The 21,584-nt window shown below is 61.4% G+C and overlaps 4 protein-coding genes across 4 annotated transcripts; 1 reads left to right on the top strand and 3 right to left on the bottom strand.

Moving 5' to 3' along the window:
• Positions 1 to 4,160: 4,160 nt before the first annotated feature.
• On the bottom strand, positions 4,161 to 9,057 carry VTJ83DRAFT_6710 (uncharacterized protein; the record flags this gene model as incomplete). The annotated part of the gene is made up of 2 exons (XM_071013452.1): positions 4,161 to 4,241; positions 4,369 to 9,057. The coding sequence occupies 2 exons, from the start codon at positions 9,055 to 9,057 to the stop codon at positions 4,161 to 4,163; spliced, it is 4,770 nt and encodes a 1,589-aa protein (XP_070864337.1).
• Positions 9,058 to 11,315: 2,258 nt separating this feature from the next.
• On the top strand, positions 11,316 to 14,214 carry VTJ83DRAFT_6709 (uncharacterized protein; the record flags this gene model as incomplete). Its single annotated transcript, XM_071013450.1, has 3 exons — positions 11,316 to 11,679; positions 11,739 to 13,472; positions 13,586 to 14,214. The coding sequence occupies 3 exons, from the start codon at positions 11,316 to 11,318 to the stop codon at positions 14,212 to 14,214; spliced, it is 2,727 nt and encodes a 908-aa protein (XP_070864336.1).
• A 284-nt stretch (positions 14,215 to 14,498) lies between these two features.
• On the bottom strand, positions 14,499 to 16,375 carry VTJ83DRAFT_6708 (uncharacterized protein; the record flags this gene model as incomplete). The annotated part of the gene is made up of 2 exons (XM_071013449.1): positions 14,499 to 15,697; positions 15,889 to 16,375. 2 exons carry the CDS (start codon positions 16,373 to 16,375, stop codon positions 14,499 to 14,501), a joined length of 1,686 nt encoding a protein of 561 aa, XP_070864335.1.
• Positions 16,376 to 17,925: 1,550 nt separating this feature from the next.
• On the bottom strand, positions 17,926 to 19,779 carry VTJ83DRAFT_6707 (uncharacterized protein; the record flags this gene model as incomplete). The annotated part of the gene is made up of 3 exons (XM_071013448.1): positions 17,926 to 18,657; positions 18,738 to 19,485; positions 19,595 to 19,779. 3 exons carry the CDS (start codon positions 19,777 to 19,779, stop codon positions 17,926 to 17,928), a joined length of 1,665 nt encoding a protein of 554 aa, XP_070864334.1.
• Between the last annotated feature and the right edge of the window lie 1,805 nt (positions 19,780 to 21,584).

The following is a 21,584-nucleotide window of genomic DNA, read 5'->3' as shown; positions in this document are numbered from 1 at the left end:
CGGCCGAGACGTGCATGCACGATCGGATGGCCTGTCTCGGCAGTCGAATGCGCGCGCCATTGACTCGGGGTTGGCCGACGGTGCCCCACCTGGCGCAGGGCAGGGTAGGGCAGGGCAGCCGGGGAAAGGGAGAGGGGGGGGGCCAGCCACTGGCGCGAGGCCTGCGACATTGTGGAGCTGGCTGTCAGTCGGTGGGGTCTTGGCATGGACCACCCTGGTCGCTGCTTCGAGGACTTTCGGGTGCTTGCGAGTGGGGCCTGGCGATCTCCGTCGTCCTCGGTTTCTTCCTGGTAGACCCACCCAGCACCGTCCGAATGACGTCAGCACACCGGCCCAACCCAACCGAACCGACCCGGCCGAGTCCGTCGATCACGCATCGCCTGATGTTCGCATCCAGACAAAAAAAAAAAAAAAAAAGCAGGCATCCATGAACAAGGCTTTCCACGGCACAAGGCAGAGAGGCCTCGACGACAGCAAAACGGCAGGAAAACGGCAGCGAGCAAACACGTGCTCCATCGGTCCATCGGGTGGGATGGATGCCGTCCATCGGCCGACCGCTTTGCGAGCGAGCGTACAAGTCTCTCAAGGCTCATCTTCGATTCTCGGCGTCACCTTGAACCCATTACATCCTTTGTATTCCATTACCTAACTCTCTTGTCACGTCCCGGCGCCTGGGATTTGCGCTTGGGAAAGATGACGTTTTTTTTTTCTCTCTTGCGTCTCTTCTCACCTGTTCCATTTTCTTACTCTTGTTTATTCCAGTTGCGTCTTGTTTCCTTGGGCCTGTCTCTTTATGAGGTCATGATGACATGGGATTTTTTTTTTCTGGGGCGGGGGAGGGGGACTTGGACAAATGGGAAATCGGGCAATAGACTGTGTACACTTACCACCACCACCACCACCAACAACAACAACACATACACACACATATTATTACCATGACACACACGCATGGCAGAAAGACACTGAGCGCAACAGCATTCGGCAGGTTAAGGCGGACTTTTTTCCGGTGGAGGTTGTTTGTTGATTTGTTTTTTGTTTCTCAAGGGTTCTTTTCCTTCTGTTTCTGGAGCGCCAAGATGTCCCCCTTCTTGACGAGGGGGCTTTTCGTATCTGCATGTCATGGTCATGGAACATTCTCGGAGCCCTTGGTGTATCAAGAACAGCATCTGGTATGCGCGTGAGGAAGTATGCATGGCATCAGCGGGCATCATGGGTCATGGGACCTGGGGGATTGGTGAGGCGTCAGGGATATAGACGACAGGGACAGGCAGAAGCGGGACAGGTCCATCATCTTTTGCGGCCAGAGTCACGTATGAGGAAAGAAGAAGAAAAAAGTCAAATCAATGGGTACATGCCGAGTGCTTCAGAGATGCGTTGACTGCGTGGCGGTTGGCTGTTTTGCGCTGTTGCTCCTGCTCCGTCGTTGGCGCCAGCTAGGTGCTTGGTGGTGGTGGAAGAGGAGGAGGTGTATCTAGATACAAAAGTTTACTCGTCGTCGCAAAGTACATCAACAACAGAATGAGATGCCATGACTCTTTACGTGAAAATTTCGAATCCAACTACAAAGTATACCATGGGGTTCGTTGTTGAACCCCCTCCTCTATGGACGAGTGTGCTATGATAATGAAATGCCCTTTGACATGATATCCCTTGGAGGGAGGGGGTGGGTGGGGGGTGGTTACGGAGTACGGAGTACGAACTACCGAGTACGGAGCACGGCAGTAAGACGTGCGTCTTGTCTTGCGCGCGGGGTATGGAAATGACTCGTCGTCTCCCCCAGGCCTGACTCCTTTGCGCCCGCCGGCGCGGACAAGGGACCGAGCTGCTTCGCCCGGACAGACACCCCGAAGAGGAGGGAGAGAGGGGGGGGGGGGGGGGGGGATCTTCCTGGATGGTACGTGCTGCGTAGCCGGCAATGCAAGAAGGATGCGTTCTCATATGACGCCTAGAGTCGGCATGGACCTTGATTTTCCTCCCTTTCCGGGCTGGCGGGCTTCCTCTTGCGATTGGTTTGTTCATTTTCTTTCCACCCCCAACAGGGATCCACCAGAACCCCCGTCCGGGGCGGCAGGGTTGGGTCGGGTCCCTGGCAAGTTTGGAATCATGGGCTAGACCCGGGCGCATCACGGTAGGTCCCTACGTAGGTACGTAAGCCTGGCACGGCGTCTGTGTGCCTGTGCGGGCCCGGAGAGGGATCTATCCATGTTGTCTCGTGCTAGGGAAAGGGGAGCAGAGAGTAGACTCTGGCTGGAGGACGGACCAACGGAGGGGGAGGAGGAGGAGGAGGAGGAGGAGGGAGGGGGCAGGCGGGGTGCGTGCGCTACTTACTGCGTACGCAGTAAAGTGATGATGAGTGATATACTTGTAAGCATGGCCGTTTCGTTGGTAACTAGCCGGTATGATGGGTTCTGCTTCCTATGTCAGGGTTGGTGGGTCTGTCCGTGGGGGGGGGGGGGGGGGGGGGGTTGAATCGCCTTTCCTCGGAGCTAGCTCCGAGACGTAGCTCGCCCATGCGAGAGTAGCAGAGAGAGAGAAAGAGAGGTTGCGTATGCGTAATGGGTGGACATGGCCTGTCGGGCTTCTTGATCTGCCTGCTGCCTTTTTTTTTTTTTTCTTTTTTTTGTTTTTTTGCGGCGGGTTGGTTGAGGGATTGGGACAACTGGAACTTTTATCCAGGACAGCACAAGAAATCCAGTGTTCGGGTCAAGCACTGTCTCCGGCGTGCCCAGTTCCAGCTCCGGCTCCAGCTCCCAGCAGGCTGGATCCATCCAAGACAAGACTTTGCAGACTTGGATAGCATGGTCGTGGCTGGTATCCAGCTACCTACACAGTAGGTAACTAGTTAGTTAATTACTAGTTGCTCTAGACCCCTACGTGTACTGTGTAGGTCCGAAGCGCAGCACAGTGCAAGAAAACCGCAGATAACGAGCGTGTTGCAACTCTTTCAGGTCTCCACGCCTCACTGGCTGTTGCTCTTGTTGTTCTTGTTATCGCACATCCTACATGCAACGCTGAGCAATGACGCCAGCGGAACATGGGCTCTCCGGTTGGGCGCAGGACAAAGCGACATGATCTACACAAGCCGTTGGGTCCAAGCCCTCTCGCTTCCAACCTCGAACCTCCAACCTCCCAAGGTTCTACAACTCCCCCCACGTCCCTTCTTTTCCCTCTTCCTCCTAGCTATTGTAGCTACCTAGGTAGGCAAGCAATAGATTCGGAACATCAGGCCACAGCAAGCTCTCTCTCTCTCTCTCTCTCAACACATGCTCTCACCTCTACACAATCCCGTTTGTACGCAAGCCCTTTCGTCAGATCAGATACCCAACGCCTACCTAGGCAGGCAAGCAGCAAGGTGCTCAGCCAAATCTTGGAATGTCCCCTGTCCCCCCGCCTTAATTATCCAAGGCTTCCAAGCCTGTCGCGACATGATGGTGGAAAAGGGACCAAGTAGATAATATTACAAAAACAAACCCGTCGTCACCGTTGCCACCGCTGCTACCATGCCCACGTCACGCACAGCTCTCAGCCCCTGGGGGGGAGATCAACGTGCCTGCTCCCGAGAGGGAGAAGACGTAAACCGCTTGTGGCAGTGCTCCCGATCCTGGTGCGGTGGCTACCGATGAGCACGGCATCCAGCCCATGGACCCAGGCATGAGGGGTTTGCAAAGGCCATGCATACCCCAGAGGAGGGATACCAAAAGATACCAAACCCCCCCTCCCCCCCCCCCCCCCAAAAAAAAAAAAAAAAAAACGCGAACATCATCCGTTGCCAGGCAAAGCGCTCTTGAGGAATCATGGACAAGAACACCCTGTGGCTAGCGTGGTGGTTTTTTGTTTTGTCCATCACTACTCCCCAGGAATAGAGGAGAGAATACAGAGGGAGCCTCCCAGGAGTATGTATTATCAGACTCAGGAGGGGTTCTGGACACTAAAACAAGAGGGGAAAGAAACCTAGGAACGATACCCCCATACAACAATTTCATCCGCCCGCTCCGGCAAGCGGTTCACAGCCACAGCACGACGCTGCCCTACTCGTCAACCCGACACTCCTCGGGCGGCCACTCCTCCCCTGTCATCAACAGCGGCCCACCCCGGCCTCTCCTCGTCCCCTGCCACGGCGGCCGCGCCTCAACCAGGGCAAACAGCCGTCGTCCGTCCTACGCAGACGCCGACTCATCGCCCATGACCGCGGCGCGAGCATCGGCGTAGAGCGGCGTGATTCCCGTCCAGAGTTGGAACTGCGTTTCATCTCCGTTAGCATCATCATCATCCTTCTCGCCGGGCCACCTGCTGAAATAGAAAAAAAAAAAAAAAAAAAAAAAAGAGGGGCGAGAGGAAGGGGAAGAAAAAAAAAAAAAAACGAACCTGATACCACCCCTGCGCGGCCAACACCTCCAACCCCGGAATCGTGACCCACCCGGCGTCCTCCGCCAGCTGCATAAGCGGCGTGTGCCTCGGGGTGTACGCCATCTCGAGCAGCACCCTCGGCTCCCCCTGGGCCCTGCCGGCCGCCCCGCCGTCCTGCAGCGCCGCGACCAGCACCTCCCGCATGGCCGAGTCGATGGGCTTGTCCGCGGGGATCGTGCTAACCACCACCGCGGGCAGGGCGTCCTGCTCCGCGACGGCCTTCACCTCGTCCGTCGTCGACAGCCGGCGGATCTGGTACTCGGCGGGGAACCCGCCGGCCAGCTCCTGGACGCGCTCGGCGGTGCGGGCGACGACGTAGATGGGCGCGTAGCCCATCGAGTGCAGGGCGTAGACGGCGGCGCGCGTGGTGCCGCCCGAGCCGACCACCATGGCGGCCTTGGGGCTTTGCTTGGAGCGCTGGACGAGACCCGCCTGGCGCAGGGCGAAGACCATGCCCTTCCAGTCCGTGTTGTCGCCCACGAGCTTCCGCCGGCTTGCGTCCGCGCCCTCGGCCGGAACCGGCACGACGGTGTTGACGGCGCCGATGGCGCGGGCGGCGTCCGAGATGTCGTCCAGCAGGGGCACGATGTCGAGCTTGAGCGGGATGGTGACCGAGGCGCCGCCGAAGCCGGGGGCGCGGATGAGGTCGCGGACGTCCTCGGCGCGGTCCGTCTCGAAGAGCGCGTAGCGATGGGGCAGGCCGGCGGCGCCGAAGAGCGTGTTATGCAGGGCCGGAGAGCGCGAGGCGCTGATGGGCTTGCCGAACAGGTAAAAGGACCGGGGCTCGAGCTCGCCGATGAGGGCAAGCCCCTGGCGCACCTCGGCGGCGGAGAGCTGGCCCGGGGCGGCCTTGGACGGCAGATCCGGGTGCGAGACGGGCGTCATGAAGCCGTTGAGCACCCGGCTGAGCTTGCCGCGGGGGCCCATGTTGAGCGCGATGACGGGCGTGCCGTGGGCGCGGAGCATCCTCGCCTTGAAGTCGGCGAGGGCGAAGTTGTCCGAGACCTGCGAGGCCGTGCCGACGAGCTTGATGACGTCGCCGTACTGCAGCGCCTTGTTGTAAAAGGGGACCCACGAGCCGTTCCTCCACGACAAGGCGCCCTGGGGGTCGTGGTGCGAGGCGATGATGCGGGTGAAGCCCTTGGACTCGGCGACGGCGTCGAGGACGTCGGCGGGCATGGTCATCTCGAGGTCCAGGTACTCGACGCCCGTGCGCAGGCCGACCTGGTACAGGCGGCGGGCCAGGTCGAAGTCGTCGTCGGGGAACCTGCCGCCCTGGCTGGCGGTGCGCACCGTGAAGACGATGGGGATCTTGGCGGCGGAGCGGAGCAGCGAGACCTGGCGGGCGACGAACTCGGGGTCCCAGCTTTCGAGGAGGTCGACGCGCAGCTCGACGGCGTCGGAGCCGACGACCACCCGGGGGATGACGCCGAGGGCGGCGCCGACGTTGGGCACCGTCAGCGAGACGAAGAAGGAGTGCTTCTTGCGGCGCACGTCGTCGAGGTGGGCGGACCGGCCGGCGACGACGTCGACGAAGCGGGCAAAGTCGGCCGGGGGCTCGTGCAGGACCTCGGCGCCGTCCTGGTGGGGGCTGTGGTACTGGTGGCTGCTGCACTCGTCGAACCAGGGCTTGCGGCGGAGGTAGACGCCGCGTATGTCTTCCGAGTAGGCCGGGCGCGACTTGTCGCGCATCAGGTACTCGACGACCTGGTCCGTGTCGCGGTGCACCAGGAGCACGCAGCCGCCGCTCTTGCGGTACGCGACGAGCAGCTTCCGCGCCGCCTCCGTCTCCACGATGCCGCCGCCGCACGAGAAGATGTGGCCCTTGGGCTGGTTCTTGATGACGTCCTCGAGGAGCTCGAGCTCCGCCTGGCGGAAGCCCTCCCAGCCGCGCTCGCCGCGGATGATGTCCGGGATGGTCGCGCCCTCGCGCCGCTCGAGCTCGGCGTCGAGGTCGATCAGGGGCCGGTCCAGGATCTGCGACATCCAGCGGCCGGCCGTGGACTTGCCGGCGCCGCGCATGCCGATGATGAAGATGGAGCGGTCGGTTCCGGCGCGGGCGGCCGGGCCGCTGGCGGCGGCGGCGGCGTGCTTGGTCGGGTCCTCCTCGCCGGCCAGGAGGACCCGGAACGACTGCGACATGGTGTCCCACCAGCCCGGCCACGTCTTGGCGGTGCACTCGCGCTCGAGGATGAGCGCCGGGTGGGGCGCGATGGTGGAGAGCACGCTGAAGCTCATGGCGACGCGGTGGTCGTCGTAGCAGTAGACGCCGTCGGCCGGGTCCTGCAGGGTCTGGTACGGGCGGCCCGTCACCTCGATGCCGTCCTCGAGCTCGTTGCAGTGGACGCCAAACTTGGCGAGCTGGTCCTTCATGGCGAGGATGCGGTTGCACTCCTTGACGCGCTGGTTCGCGATGCCCGTGATCTGCGTGGTGCCCGAGGCGACGGCGGCGAGGGCCGAGGCCGTCAGGAACGCGTCCGTCATGGGCTCCATGTCGACGTGGGGGATGGCCTTGAGGGAGCCGACGGGCGGGCCGGTGACGGTGGTCGACGTCTCGGTCTGCTCGACGGTGCAGCCCATGGGGCGCAGCACCTCGACGGCGAAGCGGGCGTCGCCCTGGAGCGAGGCGGAGCCGATGTTGGGGATGGTGCAGGTGGTGCCGGTGATGGCGGCGACGGCGAGGGGGTAGGTGGCGGAGCTGGCGTCGCTCTCGATGACGTACTCGGCGGGGTTCTGGTAGACGCCCTGGGGGATGTGGTACGTGTTGGGGTCCTGGGCGTCGCGCTCGACGCGGACGCCGAACGAGGCCATCATGGCGATGGTCATGTCGATGTAGGGCTGCGAGATGGGCTTGCCGCCGACGAGGCGGAGGGTGACGGGCTTGTGGGCGTAGGGGGCGGCCATGAGGATGGACGAGACGTACTGCGACGAGACGGTGGCGGCCAGCTCGATGAGGCCGCCGGCGAAGCCCGAGGTGGCGTCGACCTGGACGGGCAGGCTCTTCTCCTTCTCCAGGTAGCGGACGGGGACGCCGTTGGCGCGCAGCGAGTCGACCAGGGGCCCGATGGGGCGCACCTTCATGCGGGCGTTGCCCGTCAGGACGGTGGACGCGGCGGCGGGGGTGGGCGAGCAGAGGGCGACGACCGAGGTGAGGAAGCGCGACGCGGTGCCGGCGTTGCCGAGGTACAGGGGCTCCGGGCTGGCCTGCAGGCGGCCGCCGCGGCCCGTCACGACGAGCACCTCGCCGGCGTCCTCCCACGAGTAGGTGGCGCCCTGGAGCTGGGCGATGGCGGTGAGCATGTACTGGGTGTCGTCCGAGTGCAGCAGGTTGCGGATGCGGATGGTGCCCTCGCCGAGGGCGGCCAGGACCAGCGCGCGGTTCGAGATGCTCTTGGAGCCGGGCGGGGTGACGCTGACGGACAGGCCCTCGGGGACGCCGGGCGTGACGCGCACCGAGGGGGAGAGGACGAGGCGGATGGCGCGGTCCTCGACGACGGTGGCCTTGGGCTCGTACGTCTTGCCGATGGCCGAGAGCAGGACGATCTTTTTGTGGCGGCCCTCGTTCTTCTTGTCGACGGCCATGTGGCGCAGCAGGGCGTCGACGGGGCACTCCTTGTTGGCCGAGAGGCGGGCGATGCGCTTGTCGTGCGGCGACGTGGGGAGGTCGTAGCTGGCGATGCACTTTGTGAGGCGGGCGACGGCGCCGGGCCGGAGGACGCCCAGGAAGCGGGCCAGCTCGGCCTCCTTGACCATGCCGATGGCGACGCACTCGCCGTGGAGGACCTGGGGCGCGAGGATGGCCTCGTAGGCGTGGCCGATGGAGTGGCCAAAGTTGAGGAGGTTCCGGAGGCCGCCCTCGCGCTCGTCGGCCGAGACGACGTGCGCCTTGACGCGGGCGGAGCCGAGGACGATGCGCTTGAGGGCGGCGCGGATCGGGGCGAGGCGGTCGGGCCCCTTGGCGCGGACGGCGCCGAGGATGAGCTCGGCGCTCTCCTCGAGGAAGGCGAACTCGGCCTCGTCCCAGATGGCGGCCGTCTTGACCACCTCGGCCATGCCGTTGATGAACTCGCGCGGGGGCAGCGTCTCGAGGAAGGCCAGGTCGATGTAGATGCGCTGGGGCTGCCAAAAGGCGCCGATCAGGTTCTTGCCCATGGGCACGTCGATGGCCGTCTTGCCGCCGATGGACGAGTCGACCATGGCGAGCAGGGTGGTGGGCACCTGGACGAAGCGGACGCCGCGCATGAAGGTGGCGGCGACGTAGCCGATCATGTCGCCGATGACGCCGCCGCCGAGGGCGATGATGAGGGTGTCACGGGTGCAGGCCTGGCCGAGCATCCAGTCCTCGATCTCGGCCTTGGTCTCGCGGCCCTTGGAGAACTCCCCCGGGGGGATGGCGTAGGTGAGGAGGCGCACATTGGGCGGGGCCAGGCGCTCAAAGACGGCTTGGAAGGGCGGGACGTAGGTCTTGTAAAGGTTGGTGTCGGTGATGAGGACGTAGGTGGAGGATTTGAGGTTTTCGACGAGGTCCTTGGCGACGAAGTCGAGCCAGATGCCATGGTCGACAATGATGTTGTCCTTTCCGAGGATGGTGATGCTCGTGGGGCCCTCGGACCCGGAGCCCGTTGTTGAGGCCGCCGCAGCCGCCATGGCGTCGAGCCTGTCTGTCTGTCGCGTCCGAGTTCGGGGGGTAGGAGGAGGAGGAGGAGAGGGAGAGCGGCGGGCTCGAATGTGCCCGTGATCCGTTTGATCCCAGCTCGGGTGGCAAGCGTGTTGCTATTACTACTGCCCAGGCTCAACGCTCAATGGGAGGCAGACGGACAGCGAACCGGAACAGGAACAGGAACAGGACGAAAAGGGCAAACAATTCAGAATCCAGAATCCTGGAATAAAAATACCTAGCTAGCTAGGTAGGTAGGAAAGCTGTGGAGGTAGGTATAGGTAGGTAGTGTACAAGGTTGAAAAATGCTAGAGATTGAGAGAGAGAGAGAATGAGTGAGTGAGTAAGAGAGTGAGAGGCATGAAGTGAGGTTCGATGGTGGTGGGGTCGGAAGGGAAAAAGACCGGAACGGAGCTGCTCCATGCCCGGGCGGATAAACGCTTAAGCGGAGCTCCCGCCGCGTAACGGTTACCGTAATGACGATGACGGGAGGGATCATGGCTTCTCTGGAGTCATGTTGCGTGTGGCTGCCTCCCCCCCGCTTGTCACAACCCGTCACGGTACAAACAACCCTCGATGAAACATCATGATGACGAAGCGGACACCAAAAAAGAGAAAAGAAAAGAAAACATCCATAAGTCCAGTTCATGGAGTCGGATCGATTCTCTACGTTTCTCTCTGACATCTTCAAGATGGGGGAGAGTCTGCTCGTCCGTGGTCTCTGCGGTAATTGGATGCCAGAATCACTCATCTCCCTTGCAACAGTAACATACCAAGAGGGTGGGAGCATGTACTGTGTAGTAATCATGTAACGAAACCATCCATTTGGTCCTTTCGACGGCCATGCTCAGCCATGATCAACATGAAGCATTTTGCCGTGGACACGGACATGACTCACTCGCTCCTCTTGGTCAGTCCCTCCAGTCTGTTGGGGTCAGAGCACTGCGTAGTAGTATATACGTACGGGCAGGTTTCGTTACGTAATATTCCAATGCGACGGCTGCACTTTTACATTTCTTAGTATGATCCTGGATCCCTTTGGGGTGTCCTCGTAACGAATTCGTTACTACGGGGTAGAAAGTCATCGGAGCTTGACAACACGCTACACACAGCACACAGCACACAGCACACAGCACACAGCACCTCTTTCTTTCTCTCGGCCCCCCCGGGCGGGGACTTGCATGGACCTGCAAACCGTCCTGGATGGCTGTGGCTTCTGTCTGCCCTGCATCGGACGCCCGCGCTGTGCGGCCATGTGCCAAGCCCTCGTTCAGGTCACCGCCCCGTCTGCAATCTGGAACCTCCTCCCCGGCCGACCGCTTTGACAAACAAAACAAACCATGCTCCACGGTTGGGATTCAGACCTCAGCGCTGCTCTGCTCCCTTTGCCGCTTATGCAACTGGGGGCTCGGCCTGTGTTGTTGATGGACTCTGTTTCTCCGGTGACCTCGGGTGTCTTTGGTTGCGTTGCTGCGGTCTTCTTCTCTTCTGCCAACGTGAGCGAGCCTTGTTTGATCCGGCTTCGCTCCAAGTCTCCGACATCATACACAGTAACTAGTACAAAATTCAACCCCTTGCCCTGCTGTGCATAAAACATGTAACTACACAGTACTGTGAAATACATATCTCCTGCGGGGAAGAACCAGGGGAGCGTGTCTCAGCCGCAAGCCACACCTCGGGCATGCGTGCCACACATACTGCGTACCGTGACAAAAGCCGGTGGCTGTTGAGCCACCGTTGGCAAACGTGCCGGTTGCTGCCTATGAGCGGCGCCCGGTATCCCAGGTTCTCGGCGCCAGCCAAGGTCCGACGGCTGGCGCCACAGTATCACGGGTCCAGGCACTCGCCGGCATTCCGACGGTGCCCCCTACTTGTATGTACGCAGTTTGTATGTATGTAGTAGTATGTATAGGATGTATGTAGATCCCAACCACTCCCCCGGCCCCGGTACCATGCATGCCATAGGCTTCTTCCGCCTCCTTTCAGGGGCCCGTGGCCGTTCTGCCTGGAGCTGAGGTCTCGTGTTGATGCGCGGTGAGCTCCCTGTCTCGAATGTCCGTTGTGTCTCCGACAGCATCTCCGAACTTGGCTTCCAACCTTGAGGTTCAAAAGGACCTCGAGAGCCGGCCGGGTGGTGCTGGAGAGATTGCCCATCGCCCATCCCAGACTCCATCGCCAGCCCGAGGTTCTTGAATCTGCTCGTCTATATTTCCTCCCCTATTCTGAACCCTAGGTTGCGTTGCCCGCCATGGCCTCCCCCACATCGGTCCTGTCCCAGACCCTGCAAAACATCACGCTCAGCAAGGTCCGAGAGCTGGAATCCCGCCGCAAGTCGTACGAGGACCGCAAGCGGGCTTATCTCGCCGAGGCCGACGGCGCCGCCGACGAGCAGGCCCGCCTCGCCTGCCTCCTCAAGGCCGTCAAGGAGCTGTACCCCGCCGCCGACAAGGACAAGAGCCTCAGGAACATGGAGCGCTGGCTCGACCAGTCGGCCTACGATGCCTCCATCCCCGTGTCGACCCTGGCCGGCTTCGGCCGCCAGCTGAGGACCATGCTCGACATCCAGAGCCGCAAGTTCAGCCTGGCCCATCTGCATTCGCAGCTTCTGACGGGTATGCTTTCGCAAGACGGCCTCGGCGTGAAGGAACGTGTAGCTCATTTCTTTTGGCAGAGTGGATGAACCAGCCGCCCTCCCAGGACCAGGACGCGGACGCGGACGCGGACGCCAGCTCGTTCGAGGTCGTCGAGCGCCAGCGCCAGCGCCTCGGCGAGCTCGTCGACAAGTTCGAGTCGGTCGTCTTCGAGCCGCTCGAGACCGACGAGGTCGAGATGTGCATGTTCCTCGACGACCTGTTCCCGACCGAGGAGTCCCGCAAGGAGCTCGAGAAGCTGCGGTCCCGGATCGCCGACGAGAGCAAAGCGCTCTGGGGCGAGACGGCCCCCTTCAATGCCTACGTCCTCAAGAACACCATCAGGGGCCTCCTGACCGAGGACATCCTCAGCGACGAGAAGCACGCCATGCTCCAGGACTTCCTCAAGAACGACGTCGCCCTGGCCGAGATCGCCGACGTCCTCAACATGCGCTACTCGGACCTGGGCCAGTGGGATTGGGACGCCGGCGCGCAGGGCATCCGCGTCATGCCGCGCCGCGGCCTCAACGGCAAGTACCGCGTCTGGGCCGACGACGACATCCTGCAGCTCATCTTTGTCCAGTACATCGGCATCCGCCTGTGCATCCTGCTCAAGGCCGCCCTCAGGGACTTCATGAGCAACCTGTACTCGAGGAACGTCGACGACGGCCACCTGGCCCCGTCCCACGCCGACGCCGAGCGCCACCGCTACTACCACAACGACATCCCCGACCGCACCCACGCCGTCGAGGCGGGCCGCAAGAACAGCTACTTTGAAAAGTTTTTCCTCTCGCAGCTCCCCGCCACCGACACCGCCCTCTTTGACCGGTGGAACCGGTACGACGGCGACGACGACGACGACGACGACGACGATGGCGAAAGCTCCCCTGGCAAGAAGGGCTCGGGGATCAAGCAGCAGCTCCTGCGCCACCTGACGGCCGAGCTCATCGCCCACCGCCTCCGCGGCGTCACCCACGAGACCCGCGACGGCCCCCCGGGCCCCGTCGCCCTGGTCCAGACGGACCTGCAGTGGTACGCCACGGGCCTCTCGCACGGCACCGTCTACGCCGTCATGCGCTACGTCGGCTTCGACCGCCGCTGGCTCGCCTTCTTCAAAAAGTACCTCGAGGCGCCGCTCAACCTCGACGAGGCGGCCGACGAGCGGCCGCGCCTGGGGCCGCGCGTCCGCAGGAGGGGCGTGCCCATGGCCCACGCGTCCGAAAAGCTCACGGGCGAGCTGGTCCTCTTCCTGATGGACCTGGCCGTCCACCGCAAGACGGGCCTCCTCCTCTACCGCCTGCACGACGACATCTGGCTCGTCGGCGAGCCCCGGCTGGCCGCCCGGGCCTGGTCCAGCATGGAGACCTTTGCCCGCGTCTTCGGCCTCGAGTTCAACCGGGCCAAGACGGGCTCCGTCTACCTGCCGGGCGCCGCCGGCCGCGACGCCGCCGTCGCCAAGGCGCTGCCCCCGGGCCCCGTCCGGATCGGCTTCCTCGTCCTCGACCCGGGGTCGGGCCGGTGGTCCATCGACCAGGACCTCGTCGTCGCCCACGTCGACCAGCTCAAGAAGCAGCTGGCCGAGGCCAAGAGCGTGCTGTCGTGGGTCCAGACCTGGAACAGCTGCATCGGCCGCTTCTTCAGCCACACCTTTGGCGAGCCCGCCAACTGCTTCGGCCGCGAGCACGTCGACCGGGTCCTCGACACCTACAAGGCCATGCTGCGCCGGCTCTTCCCGGGCTCCGACGGCACCGCCGAGGGAAGCGTCGTCGAACACGGTACGTTTAAACAGATTTGCCTCCCCCTCCCCCTTTTTTTTCCCCCTTTTGAACTTTCCATCCATCCATCTGATATCTGACCCTCTTCCCCTCGTCCCTCTCCGCCCAACCAGTCAAGCAAATGATCCAAGCCCGCTTCGGCGTCGCCGACCTTCCCGACGCCTTTGTGCACCTCCCCGAGCACCTCGGCGGCCTCGGCCTGCGCAACCCCTTCGTCGGCCTCTTCCTCGTCCGCGACCGGATCCGGAGCCCCGACGACATCGTCCGCCGGTTCCTCGAGGACGAGCGCGCCGCGTGGGCGGCCAAGAAGAAGGTCTTTGAGGGCACCAAGGAGTCGGACCTCAAGCGCCGCCTGCTGCACATCTACCCGGACCAGGACGCGCGCGCCCGCGGCGCCGTCCGCGACGACGAGGTCGCCCGCTTCCCCTCGCTCGACGAGTTCGCCCGGTTCCGCGAGGCCTGGAGCGTCCTCTTCAGCCGGTGCTGGAACGAGCTCACCGAGGTGCCCGAGAGGGAGGAGATCAGCCTCGGCAAGGGGGTCAAGAGGTCGCTCGACGAGTTCCTGTGCAGCGACGATCGCGGCGCCCACGTGGACGCCGAGAAGCGGTGGTTCTTGGAGCTGTACTCGGGCGAGCTGCACGAAAAGTACGGCGGCGTGACGCTGGTGGACAAGCAGTTCCTGCCCGTGAGCATCTTGTCCATGCTGAGGGGGAAGAAGGTGAGCTGGAATATGGTTTTGTGAGGGAACGGAGCCTGTGGATGGGGATCGTCGTGGCAAACATGGGCTTTGTTATCAAGGATATCGGGGGATGGGTTGGGGCCGAACTAGATCGCCGGCACCGTCGTCCTGGCTTCATTTCAAGCACACTGCAGGTTGTCTTGTTTTTTTTTTTTTCTTTCTTTTTTTTTGGCTCTCCTCATGCTTTGTGTCTATGTTTCAGATATCGAATGCCCTACAAAATTATTACTCCCGACGCCCACCGGACCCCCTTCGCCCTCCCCCCCTTTTTTTCATGCGGATGGCCTTCATATCCCCTCGACCACCACCATGGGCCGATCGCTCTGATCAAGCCGGCCGCGGACAAGGTCGGCCTTGGCCGGGTCGACAAACGGCTGGCGGTACCAGAGCTTGTGTCCCGCCCACAGCACCGCAAACAGGATCAGGCTGATGTAGGCGGCGAAGAAGTCGCTGACGTTCCAGTCGATAAACACGGTAAACCCTTGCGTGAACATGACCAGCACGTTGAAGAAGAGCCCGTACACGGCCGCCCACGGCTGCAGCGGCGCCACGTACGGCAGCGTCGACCTCGGCACGCCTTGCGCCCTCAGCGCCCTCCGGAAGCCGAGATACGACAAGCACGTGCTTGCCCACGTCGTCAGCCCGGCCACGCCGCTGATGTTGAGCAGCCAGTCAAACGCCTTGCCGCCGCTGGCCGACAGGTTCAGGAACCCCAGCAGCCCGAACGCCGCCGTCCCCGCCACGGCCCACGTCGGGATGCCCCGCCGGTTCGTCGTGCAAAAGATCCTCGGCGCCTGCCCGTCCTCGGCCAGCGCCAGCAGCACGCGGCTCCCCGAATACACGTTTGCGTTCGCCGACGAGAGCACCGCCGTGAGCAGCACCGCGTTGATGATGTGCGGGAGCACCCTGACCCCGGCCCTCTGCGCGGCGATCACCATGGGCGACGCCGACGCGTCGCTGGAGCCGCTCTGCAGCCTCGGGTCGTTGCTCGGGACGATCATGGTGATGAGGAACATGGTCGCCACGAACAGGCTCATGATGCCCCAGTAGGTGAACCGTATCGCCCTCGGCACCGTCTTCTTGGGATCCCTAGCCTCGCCCGCGCCCACGCCCACCAGCTCGGCGCCCTGGTAGGCAAAGCTCGCCTGGATCAGCACCGCCCACACCCCGACGAACTTGCCCACCGCCCCGGGGACGAGGAACTCGTGCCACGCGCCCGGGTCGTGCCAGAAGCGGAACCCCAAAACGCCTTCTTGCCCGACGCCGGCGGCGACGCAGATGCCGAAGACGATGAAGCCCATGACCGTCAGGACCTTGAGGGAGGACAGGTACATTTCCAGCTCGCCAAAGATGCGGACGGGCAGGAAGTTGGCCAGCGTGAAAACGGTCCAGAAGATGGCGATGATGATGCCGATGTTGAAGTTGGGAGCCCAGTATTGGATAATCAACCCGGCGGCGGTGAGGGAGAGGGCGTAGGTGATGGCCCCTGCAAGTTGGTCAGCATCATGATTCCCAAAACCAATCACCCTCATCCGCCCGCTTCGTCAGCCCAACCCCCTCCCGTCGAAAGGGGGGAAGAGGGCGAGCGAAGAGGGGGTGGGGAAAAGAGAAGCGCAGATGCAGCCAGCCGGCCCGGCAACAAGAGGAGCCAAGGGAGGAGGAGGGAAGAGGACTTACACCCGAACCAATACAGCCACCCCACCGCAAACCCCAAGCTATCGTCCACGAACCTCGTCGCGTACGCCGAGAACGCGCCCGCCGTCGGTATGTACGTCGCCATCTCCCCCAGGCAGACCATCACGCACCACAGCACGCTCCCCACGAAGACGTAGGCGATCAGGCATCCCGCCGGCCCTGCCTTGGCCAGGGCCGTGCCCATGCCCAGGAAGAAGCCCGTCCCGATGGTCCCGCCGACGGCGATGAAGTTGAGATGCCGGCCGGAGAGGTTACGATGGAGCTCGCCTCCGGTTTGGACTGGCTGGAGCGGTTGCGACGGGGTTGGTGCGAGGAAGTGGGGGTCATGATGATGCCGCTGCTGCTGCTGCTCATGCTTTTCCGTCGCGTCCTGGCTGGAGTTGTTCGTGGCGATGACATCGCCTTCGCTCAACGAGGCGGAGGTGAAGGTCATGTCGGCCTCTCGCTGGGGTGACTTATCGGCCTTCATCGGGCGGACTGACGGCGGCCTGGTTGTTCGGTTGCGTGGTTTCCCGAGACCGTAAGGGTTCGCCGATCGTTGATCGATGGTGTTATAGGTGACGTAGAGGGGGGGGGGGGGGGGGGTTCCCTTGGACCTGATGAGACGAACGATCTCGCTGGTGTTTACCGTCGAGGATTTCCTCTGCTCTCTGCGCTAGATCCCAGGGATCCAAGTCGCGGTCGCGGCCGTTCTTGGAGCAGGCCTTGGAGGAGAGGCCTGGTTTCTATCCTCGGACGATGGGGCGGTTTGGACCAACGATGGGAACGGAGGTAGGACGACAAACTCGGCCAGCGACAATGGAGCGAAGGAGCGTGTGTAAATCACAAAATCCCCCCCTCCGGTCGAGGAACGGCGGATGAGGAGCACCAAGTCGAAAAGCTGGGAGATGACAAGAAAAGTCGAATCCCCGTTGTGGATACTGCCGGTGTCCCCTATCCCAGGACTCCCTAGAACTTTTCCTTCCCCCCGGGGTTCAAGGCGACCCCGGAGAAGGGAAGACGCAGGATGGGGAGGTACCTAGAAAAGGTGGATATGACCACTTCATACCTACGTACTAATATATTAGGAGACACTGGACGCCATGGTCAATGTTTGAGCATGCTGTCCTGCAGGCTTCGACAGACCACTCACTCCCCACCAAGAAAAGAAAATCCCGTCTGGCACACCACATAACCTACACTATGTACCGAACCGTCCCTGGCCGTTGAACGGAGAGACGATCAACCATTTTTTTTTGCCCCCTTGGGTCAAGACTCCACAGTGGATAACACGCTTGGGCGTGCAAAGTCCCCAAACACACGGGTTCCTGGGGGATTTGCCGTGGGGTTTCCGAACCTCGGACGTTGGATGAACCTGACGATGGGGCCAAGAATGCACAAGATCATCCCGTGGCAAACCATGGACAACGTGACAAGAGGGGCGACTTTCTTCAGCCCCCGACCATCCAAGGGTTGCCAGCCGGGGGTCACCATCTACTACCACCCCATCGTTCTGCTTCACCCCTCCTTACCTGAGGTATTCTTGCTGTCCAGCCTAGCATCTTTTAGCCTCGCCCTGCAAAGTAACGCCGTGGAGAGAAATGATCGCCCTCATCACCAAGCGCTTCATCAAAGAGGCGAGGTGGGCCAAGGGGCCAATGAGAGGGCGGCATGAATCAACAACACCACAACAACGGGGACGCCCATCTCGCGATTGTCAGCAGTGTCAGCAATGACGACTAAAACTTTTGATTGCCTCATGTGCGCGAGGCAAGCCATATCCCCATACTGCGGCTAATCGTACAGCAAGGAAAGCCATCACCAGCCGGCAACGCCCCCAACAGAAACCACTATAAATATAAAGTAGCAAGCGCGTCACGCCCCCGCCATGCCCCGACCCCCCAGATCCCACGCCAGGCCAGACACCACAAAGCAAAAGCATCAGATATCGGCTCAAAAAATTACCCCCAGAGCCCTTTCCTGGCCCCCCTATCTTACACACGCCCTGTCCCTCTCTCTTTCGACGTCACAACCTCCACCTCAAGCTGACTTGATCTCGTCAAACCTGTGACCATCTCCCTGTCCGTCACGAAGATTAAACTCACGCGAGGTGTGGTCCTCCGAGGAGCTGCTCGTCGGGAGGCTCTTCTCGTCCCACTTGCTGCTGGTGATGGGGTTAACGCCCATCAGGTACATGGTGTCGATCTGCTCGAGGGTGCGGTCCTTGCTCTCGATCAGGAAGAAGAACACGATGATGGCAAGGACGAAGCAGCACCCGCCAAACACCAGGCCGTAGAGATAGCCAATCTCGGCCGTGATGAAAGGCGTGAAGAAGCTCAGCAGGAAGTTGAAGAACCAGTTGCTGGCCGTGGCCACCGCCATGGCGGGAGCACGGTACTTGGCGGGGTAAAACTCGGCCACCACAGCCCAGACAAGCGGCCCCCAGGTGGTGGCGAAGGCTGCGATGAAAAGGCACGAGACAGCAATGAGAACGTTGCCCGCCGCCGGGGTCCTAGCAGGGTCCTCGGCATCCAGCGCAAAGTGGCCAACAAAGGAGTACACGAGGAAGCACGCCGTCATCCAGAGGGCGCCGACGATGAGGGAGTTGCGCCGGCCGCACTTCTTCACCACGTACAGGCCACCAAAGGTGCAGGCGACATTGACAGACCCGAGGATCAATTGCGTCAGGTAGCTGTCAGTGAGGCCGGTGGCCTTGAAGATGGTGGTGCCGTAGTAGAAGAAGAAATTGGCGCCCGTGAGTTGCTGGCCAGCCTGGAAGACAGAGATGTCTGGTCAGCGATGCAATCATCCTGGCAGCAGCGCACAGCTCAAGAGCCAGCAGAAAAGCGTACCTGAAGAACAATACCCAGGATCATGCGGGACCGGATGCCGCTGTCCGTGAAGATCTGGTACCAGCGCGTCTCGGCGCCAGCACGCTCCTCCTCCAGCTTGACACGGATGTCGTTGATTTGCTGAGTGACCGTGTTGGAGTTGACATCAAGGCCGGCCAGCCGAGCAATGGTGCGGCGGGCCTCGTCCTCACGACCCTTGCGGTACATGAAGCGCGGAGACTCGGGGAGGAAGAAGATGCCCACAAGGAGGAGCAGAGACCACAGGAATGAGAGACCGTTGGTGATGCGCCACGAGGCCGATGTGGTCATGTGGTGGGTCCCAAAGTTGACAAGCTCGGCAATCAAGATGCCCATCGTGATGAAAAACTGATAGGTAGAGATGAGAAGGCCGCGGATCCTGGCAGGGCTGGATTCGGATTGGTACATCGGGACCACCACGGAGAGGGCGCCGATGGCCACACCGCTGACCAGACGACCCATAGCGAACTGGACCCAGGAGCTCGAGGAGGATATCTCGATGACCTTGCCAATGATGCAGAACATGGCCGCCACCGCAATGGTGTATCGACGACCCAGGGTGTCGGCCATGTTCCCCGCAACAAGAGAACCCACGAGGCATCCGATGGGCATCAGGCCAACGATGGTACCCTGGCGGCTCTGGTCGAAGTCGTACTCGCCAGTGGTGGCATTGTAGACGCCGAAGCGACGACCAAAGTCCAGCATGGAGAAGTAACCAGAGACATCGCCGCTGCAGAAAAGGGAGGTCAGAACGGCTGACGGCGACGCGAATGTTGACACGGAGCCAAGAAGAGCGGAAGGCTCAAGCAAAGGGGGGAAAGGAAAGACGAGTTACCTACATGGCATAACCGAGAATGAGTCCTCCAATGTCGGAGATGCCGCCCAGGGCGATGGCCACAGGCCTGACGTTCTCCCTCTCCATGCCGTTGTTCTCAACGGAAACGTCCAGAGAAGACGCCATGGGCGTGTCACCGGTGACTTGGGCGGGCCGGTTCCCCCCTTTGGGGGAGTTCGTGGTCGGCATCGTGTTCTCAGAGGGCGTTGAACGATAGGAGTACAGCTGACACAGATCAAGGAGCGACCTTCTTCTTGTTCTTGAGAGGAAGATTGGGGTTTGGGGAAACGATGATGTCGATGTCTCGAAGCTGTTAAACCGAAGCGTGGGAAGAAGAGGGAAAGGAAGTGAGAGTTTCGTCTGACGAGAGACACCCACGGGATGGGGGTTTTTAAGGGAACGGGACGAACACCCTTCTCACGGGAGTCGTGTTTGTAGGCAGCAGCGAGCCAAAGACAGGAAGGAACACCGTCCACGCGTTGGAGCGGCTGGTAGAGGAGAATATGTAGAGGAGGACGGGCAGGAGCTCGACCCACATTCTAATGACACGGCTCTAGGTTGCGAGGGCTCAACGCCGCAACATGGTCGGGAGATAGGGAGGACGGGCAGGACCCAGACGGCCTCTCACGACGAGCGGTCCTACCCAAGGTGGTCATTCCGACCCGACGTTGTTCTCTGGTGGACCCCAGAGCTTCACGGGAGTGGGCTGGTGGAGGACGGGGTGTATAGTACACGCTATAGCCCCCCTGCGGACGTTGGGTGGCGGCTCAGGCTGACAGGACGCCCATCCGGCATATTCCTGACTGCCGGCGAGCGTCTACGGGAGCCTCGAGACCACGGCAGTTACGCCTGCCACCGGAATTTGCCGGCGTGGTGGACAGGGGGCCGTGCACTTGTAGCCTTGGAAAACGAACGACCTCAGAGAGGCTATTCGGCCCGTTCCCGCAAAGGAACTCGCGACTTCTGGTCCAGAGTGGATCGAAATCACCCACAACAAGCAAATATTCTTCAACAGACCGTTCTAGGGTGGGTAATTTGCGAGTGTTGTGGGTGCTGGTGTTTGTTTATATCTGGGGGCGATTCAGGGGCTAAGACACAATATATGCGTTCAAATTGGATTCTCGGGTCTAAGGTCAGCTTTCCAGACTAGAGATCGTCGTCTGACTACAGACAGGAGCATTTGGTGAGTAATGGAAAGCTGCGGATGCCCTCCAACGTCCACACTTGAGTGGGCACCTGATGAGAACCCTCTCTCCCCTAGCGCACGATCTACACTCCTGCCCCTGCCACTTCACCTGAATCTCAGGGTGCCATCCGGACATTTTCATGCACAGCAAAGTCAACAACGACCCTGTCTCGCTGCCCTCGTGCCATGTCTGGTCTTTCTTGGGTGGCTCCCACCCGATGGGCAAGTGGCGTGAGTTCTGAGCTGACCACCAGGCGGCAAAGGAGAGACGAAGGCAGGCGCGGGAAGCTGAAAAGATCAGCTGCGAAGGGCAGAAACCTTCTGTTTGTGCCCCGGCTGGACATGTACCGTGATGCTACTGTGTATAGATGGGAGAGAGTGACCGAAGAGAAAGCACCTAGCCGATCTGCCGCGGACTAGCCCACGGCAATGGGCGATCAACGGGTTGACCGGATGGAAATCGCGTCCATGATGAGCATCCTGTCAAGGAACTCCCCAGGACGTTGAGTCTCGGGCAAGGATACTACGGGGTGGCTCTCGAACATCAATTTCCCGACCGGCGTGTGTTACTCAGATTTGAGGGTGTTACCCCGGCCTTTGTTGAACTGCCGGGACTCTCTGACAAACCGACAATAGCCGACCATGCCAGAGAAAGAAGCGTTGAGAGCAGCTGCCATCAAAAAAGGCACTTACATGGAGAGTGATAGGACTAGGTGCCGGTCAGGACGTGGCTGGATATTTCGGATCCAACCCCCGAGCGCAAATGGCGCTTGGCCAGCCAAAGCCCTTGGCATCAAACGAGCTGAGA

Source organism: Remersonia thermophila, chromosome 6 (assembly GCF_042764415.1).
Source record: "Remersonia thermophila strain ATCC 22073 chromosome 6, whole genome shotgun sequence".
NCBI classification, from domain to species: domain Eukaryota; kingdom Fungi; phylum Ascomycota; class Sordariomycetes; order Sordariales; family Chaetomiaceae; genus Remersonia; species Remersonia thermophila.
The sequence above is the reverse complement of the archived record's forward strand: the minus strand, read 5'-3'. Positions and strand labels throughout refer to the sequence as shown.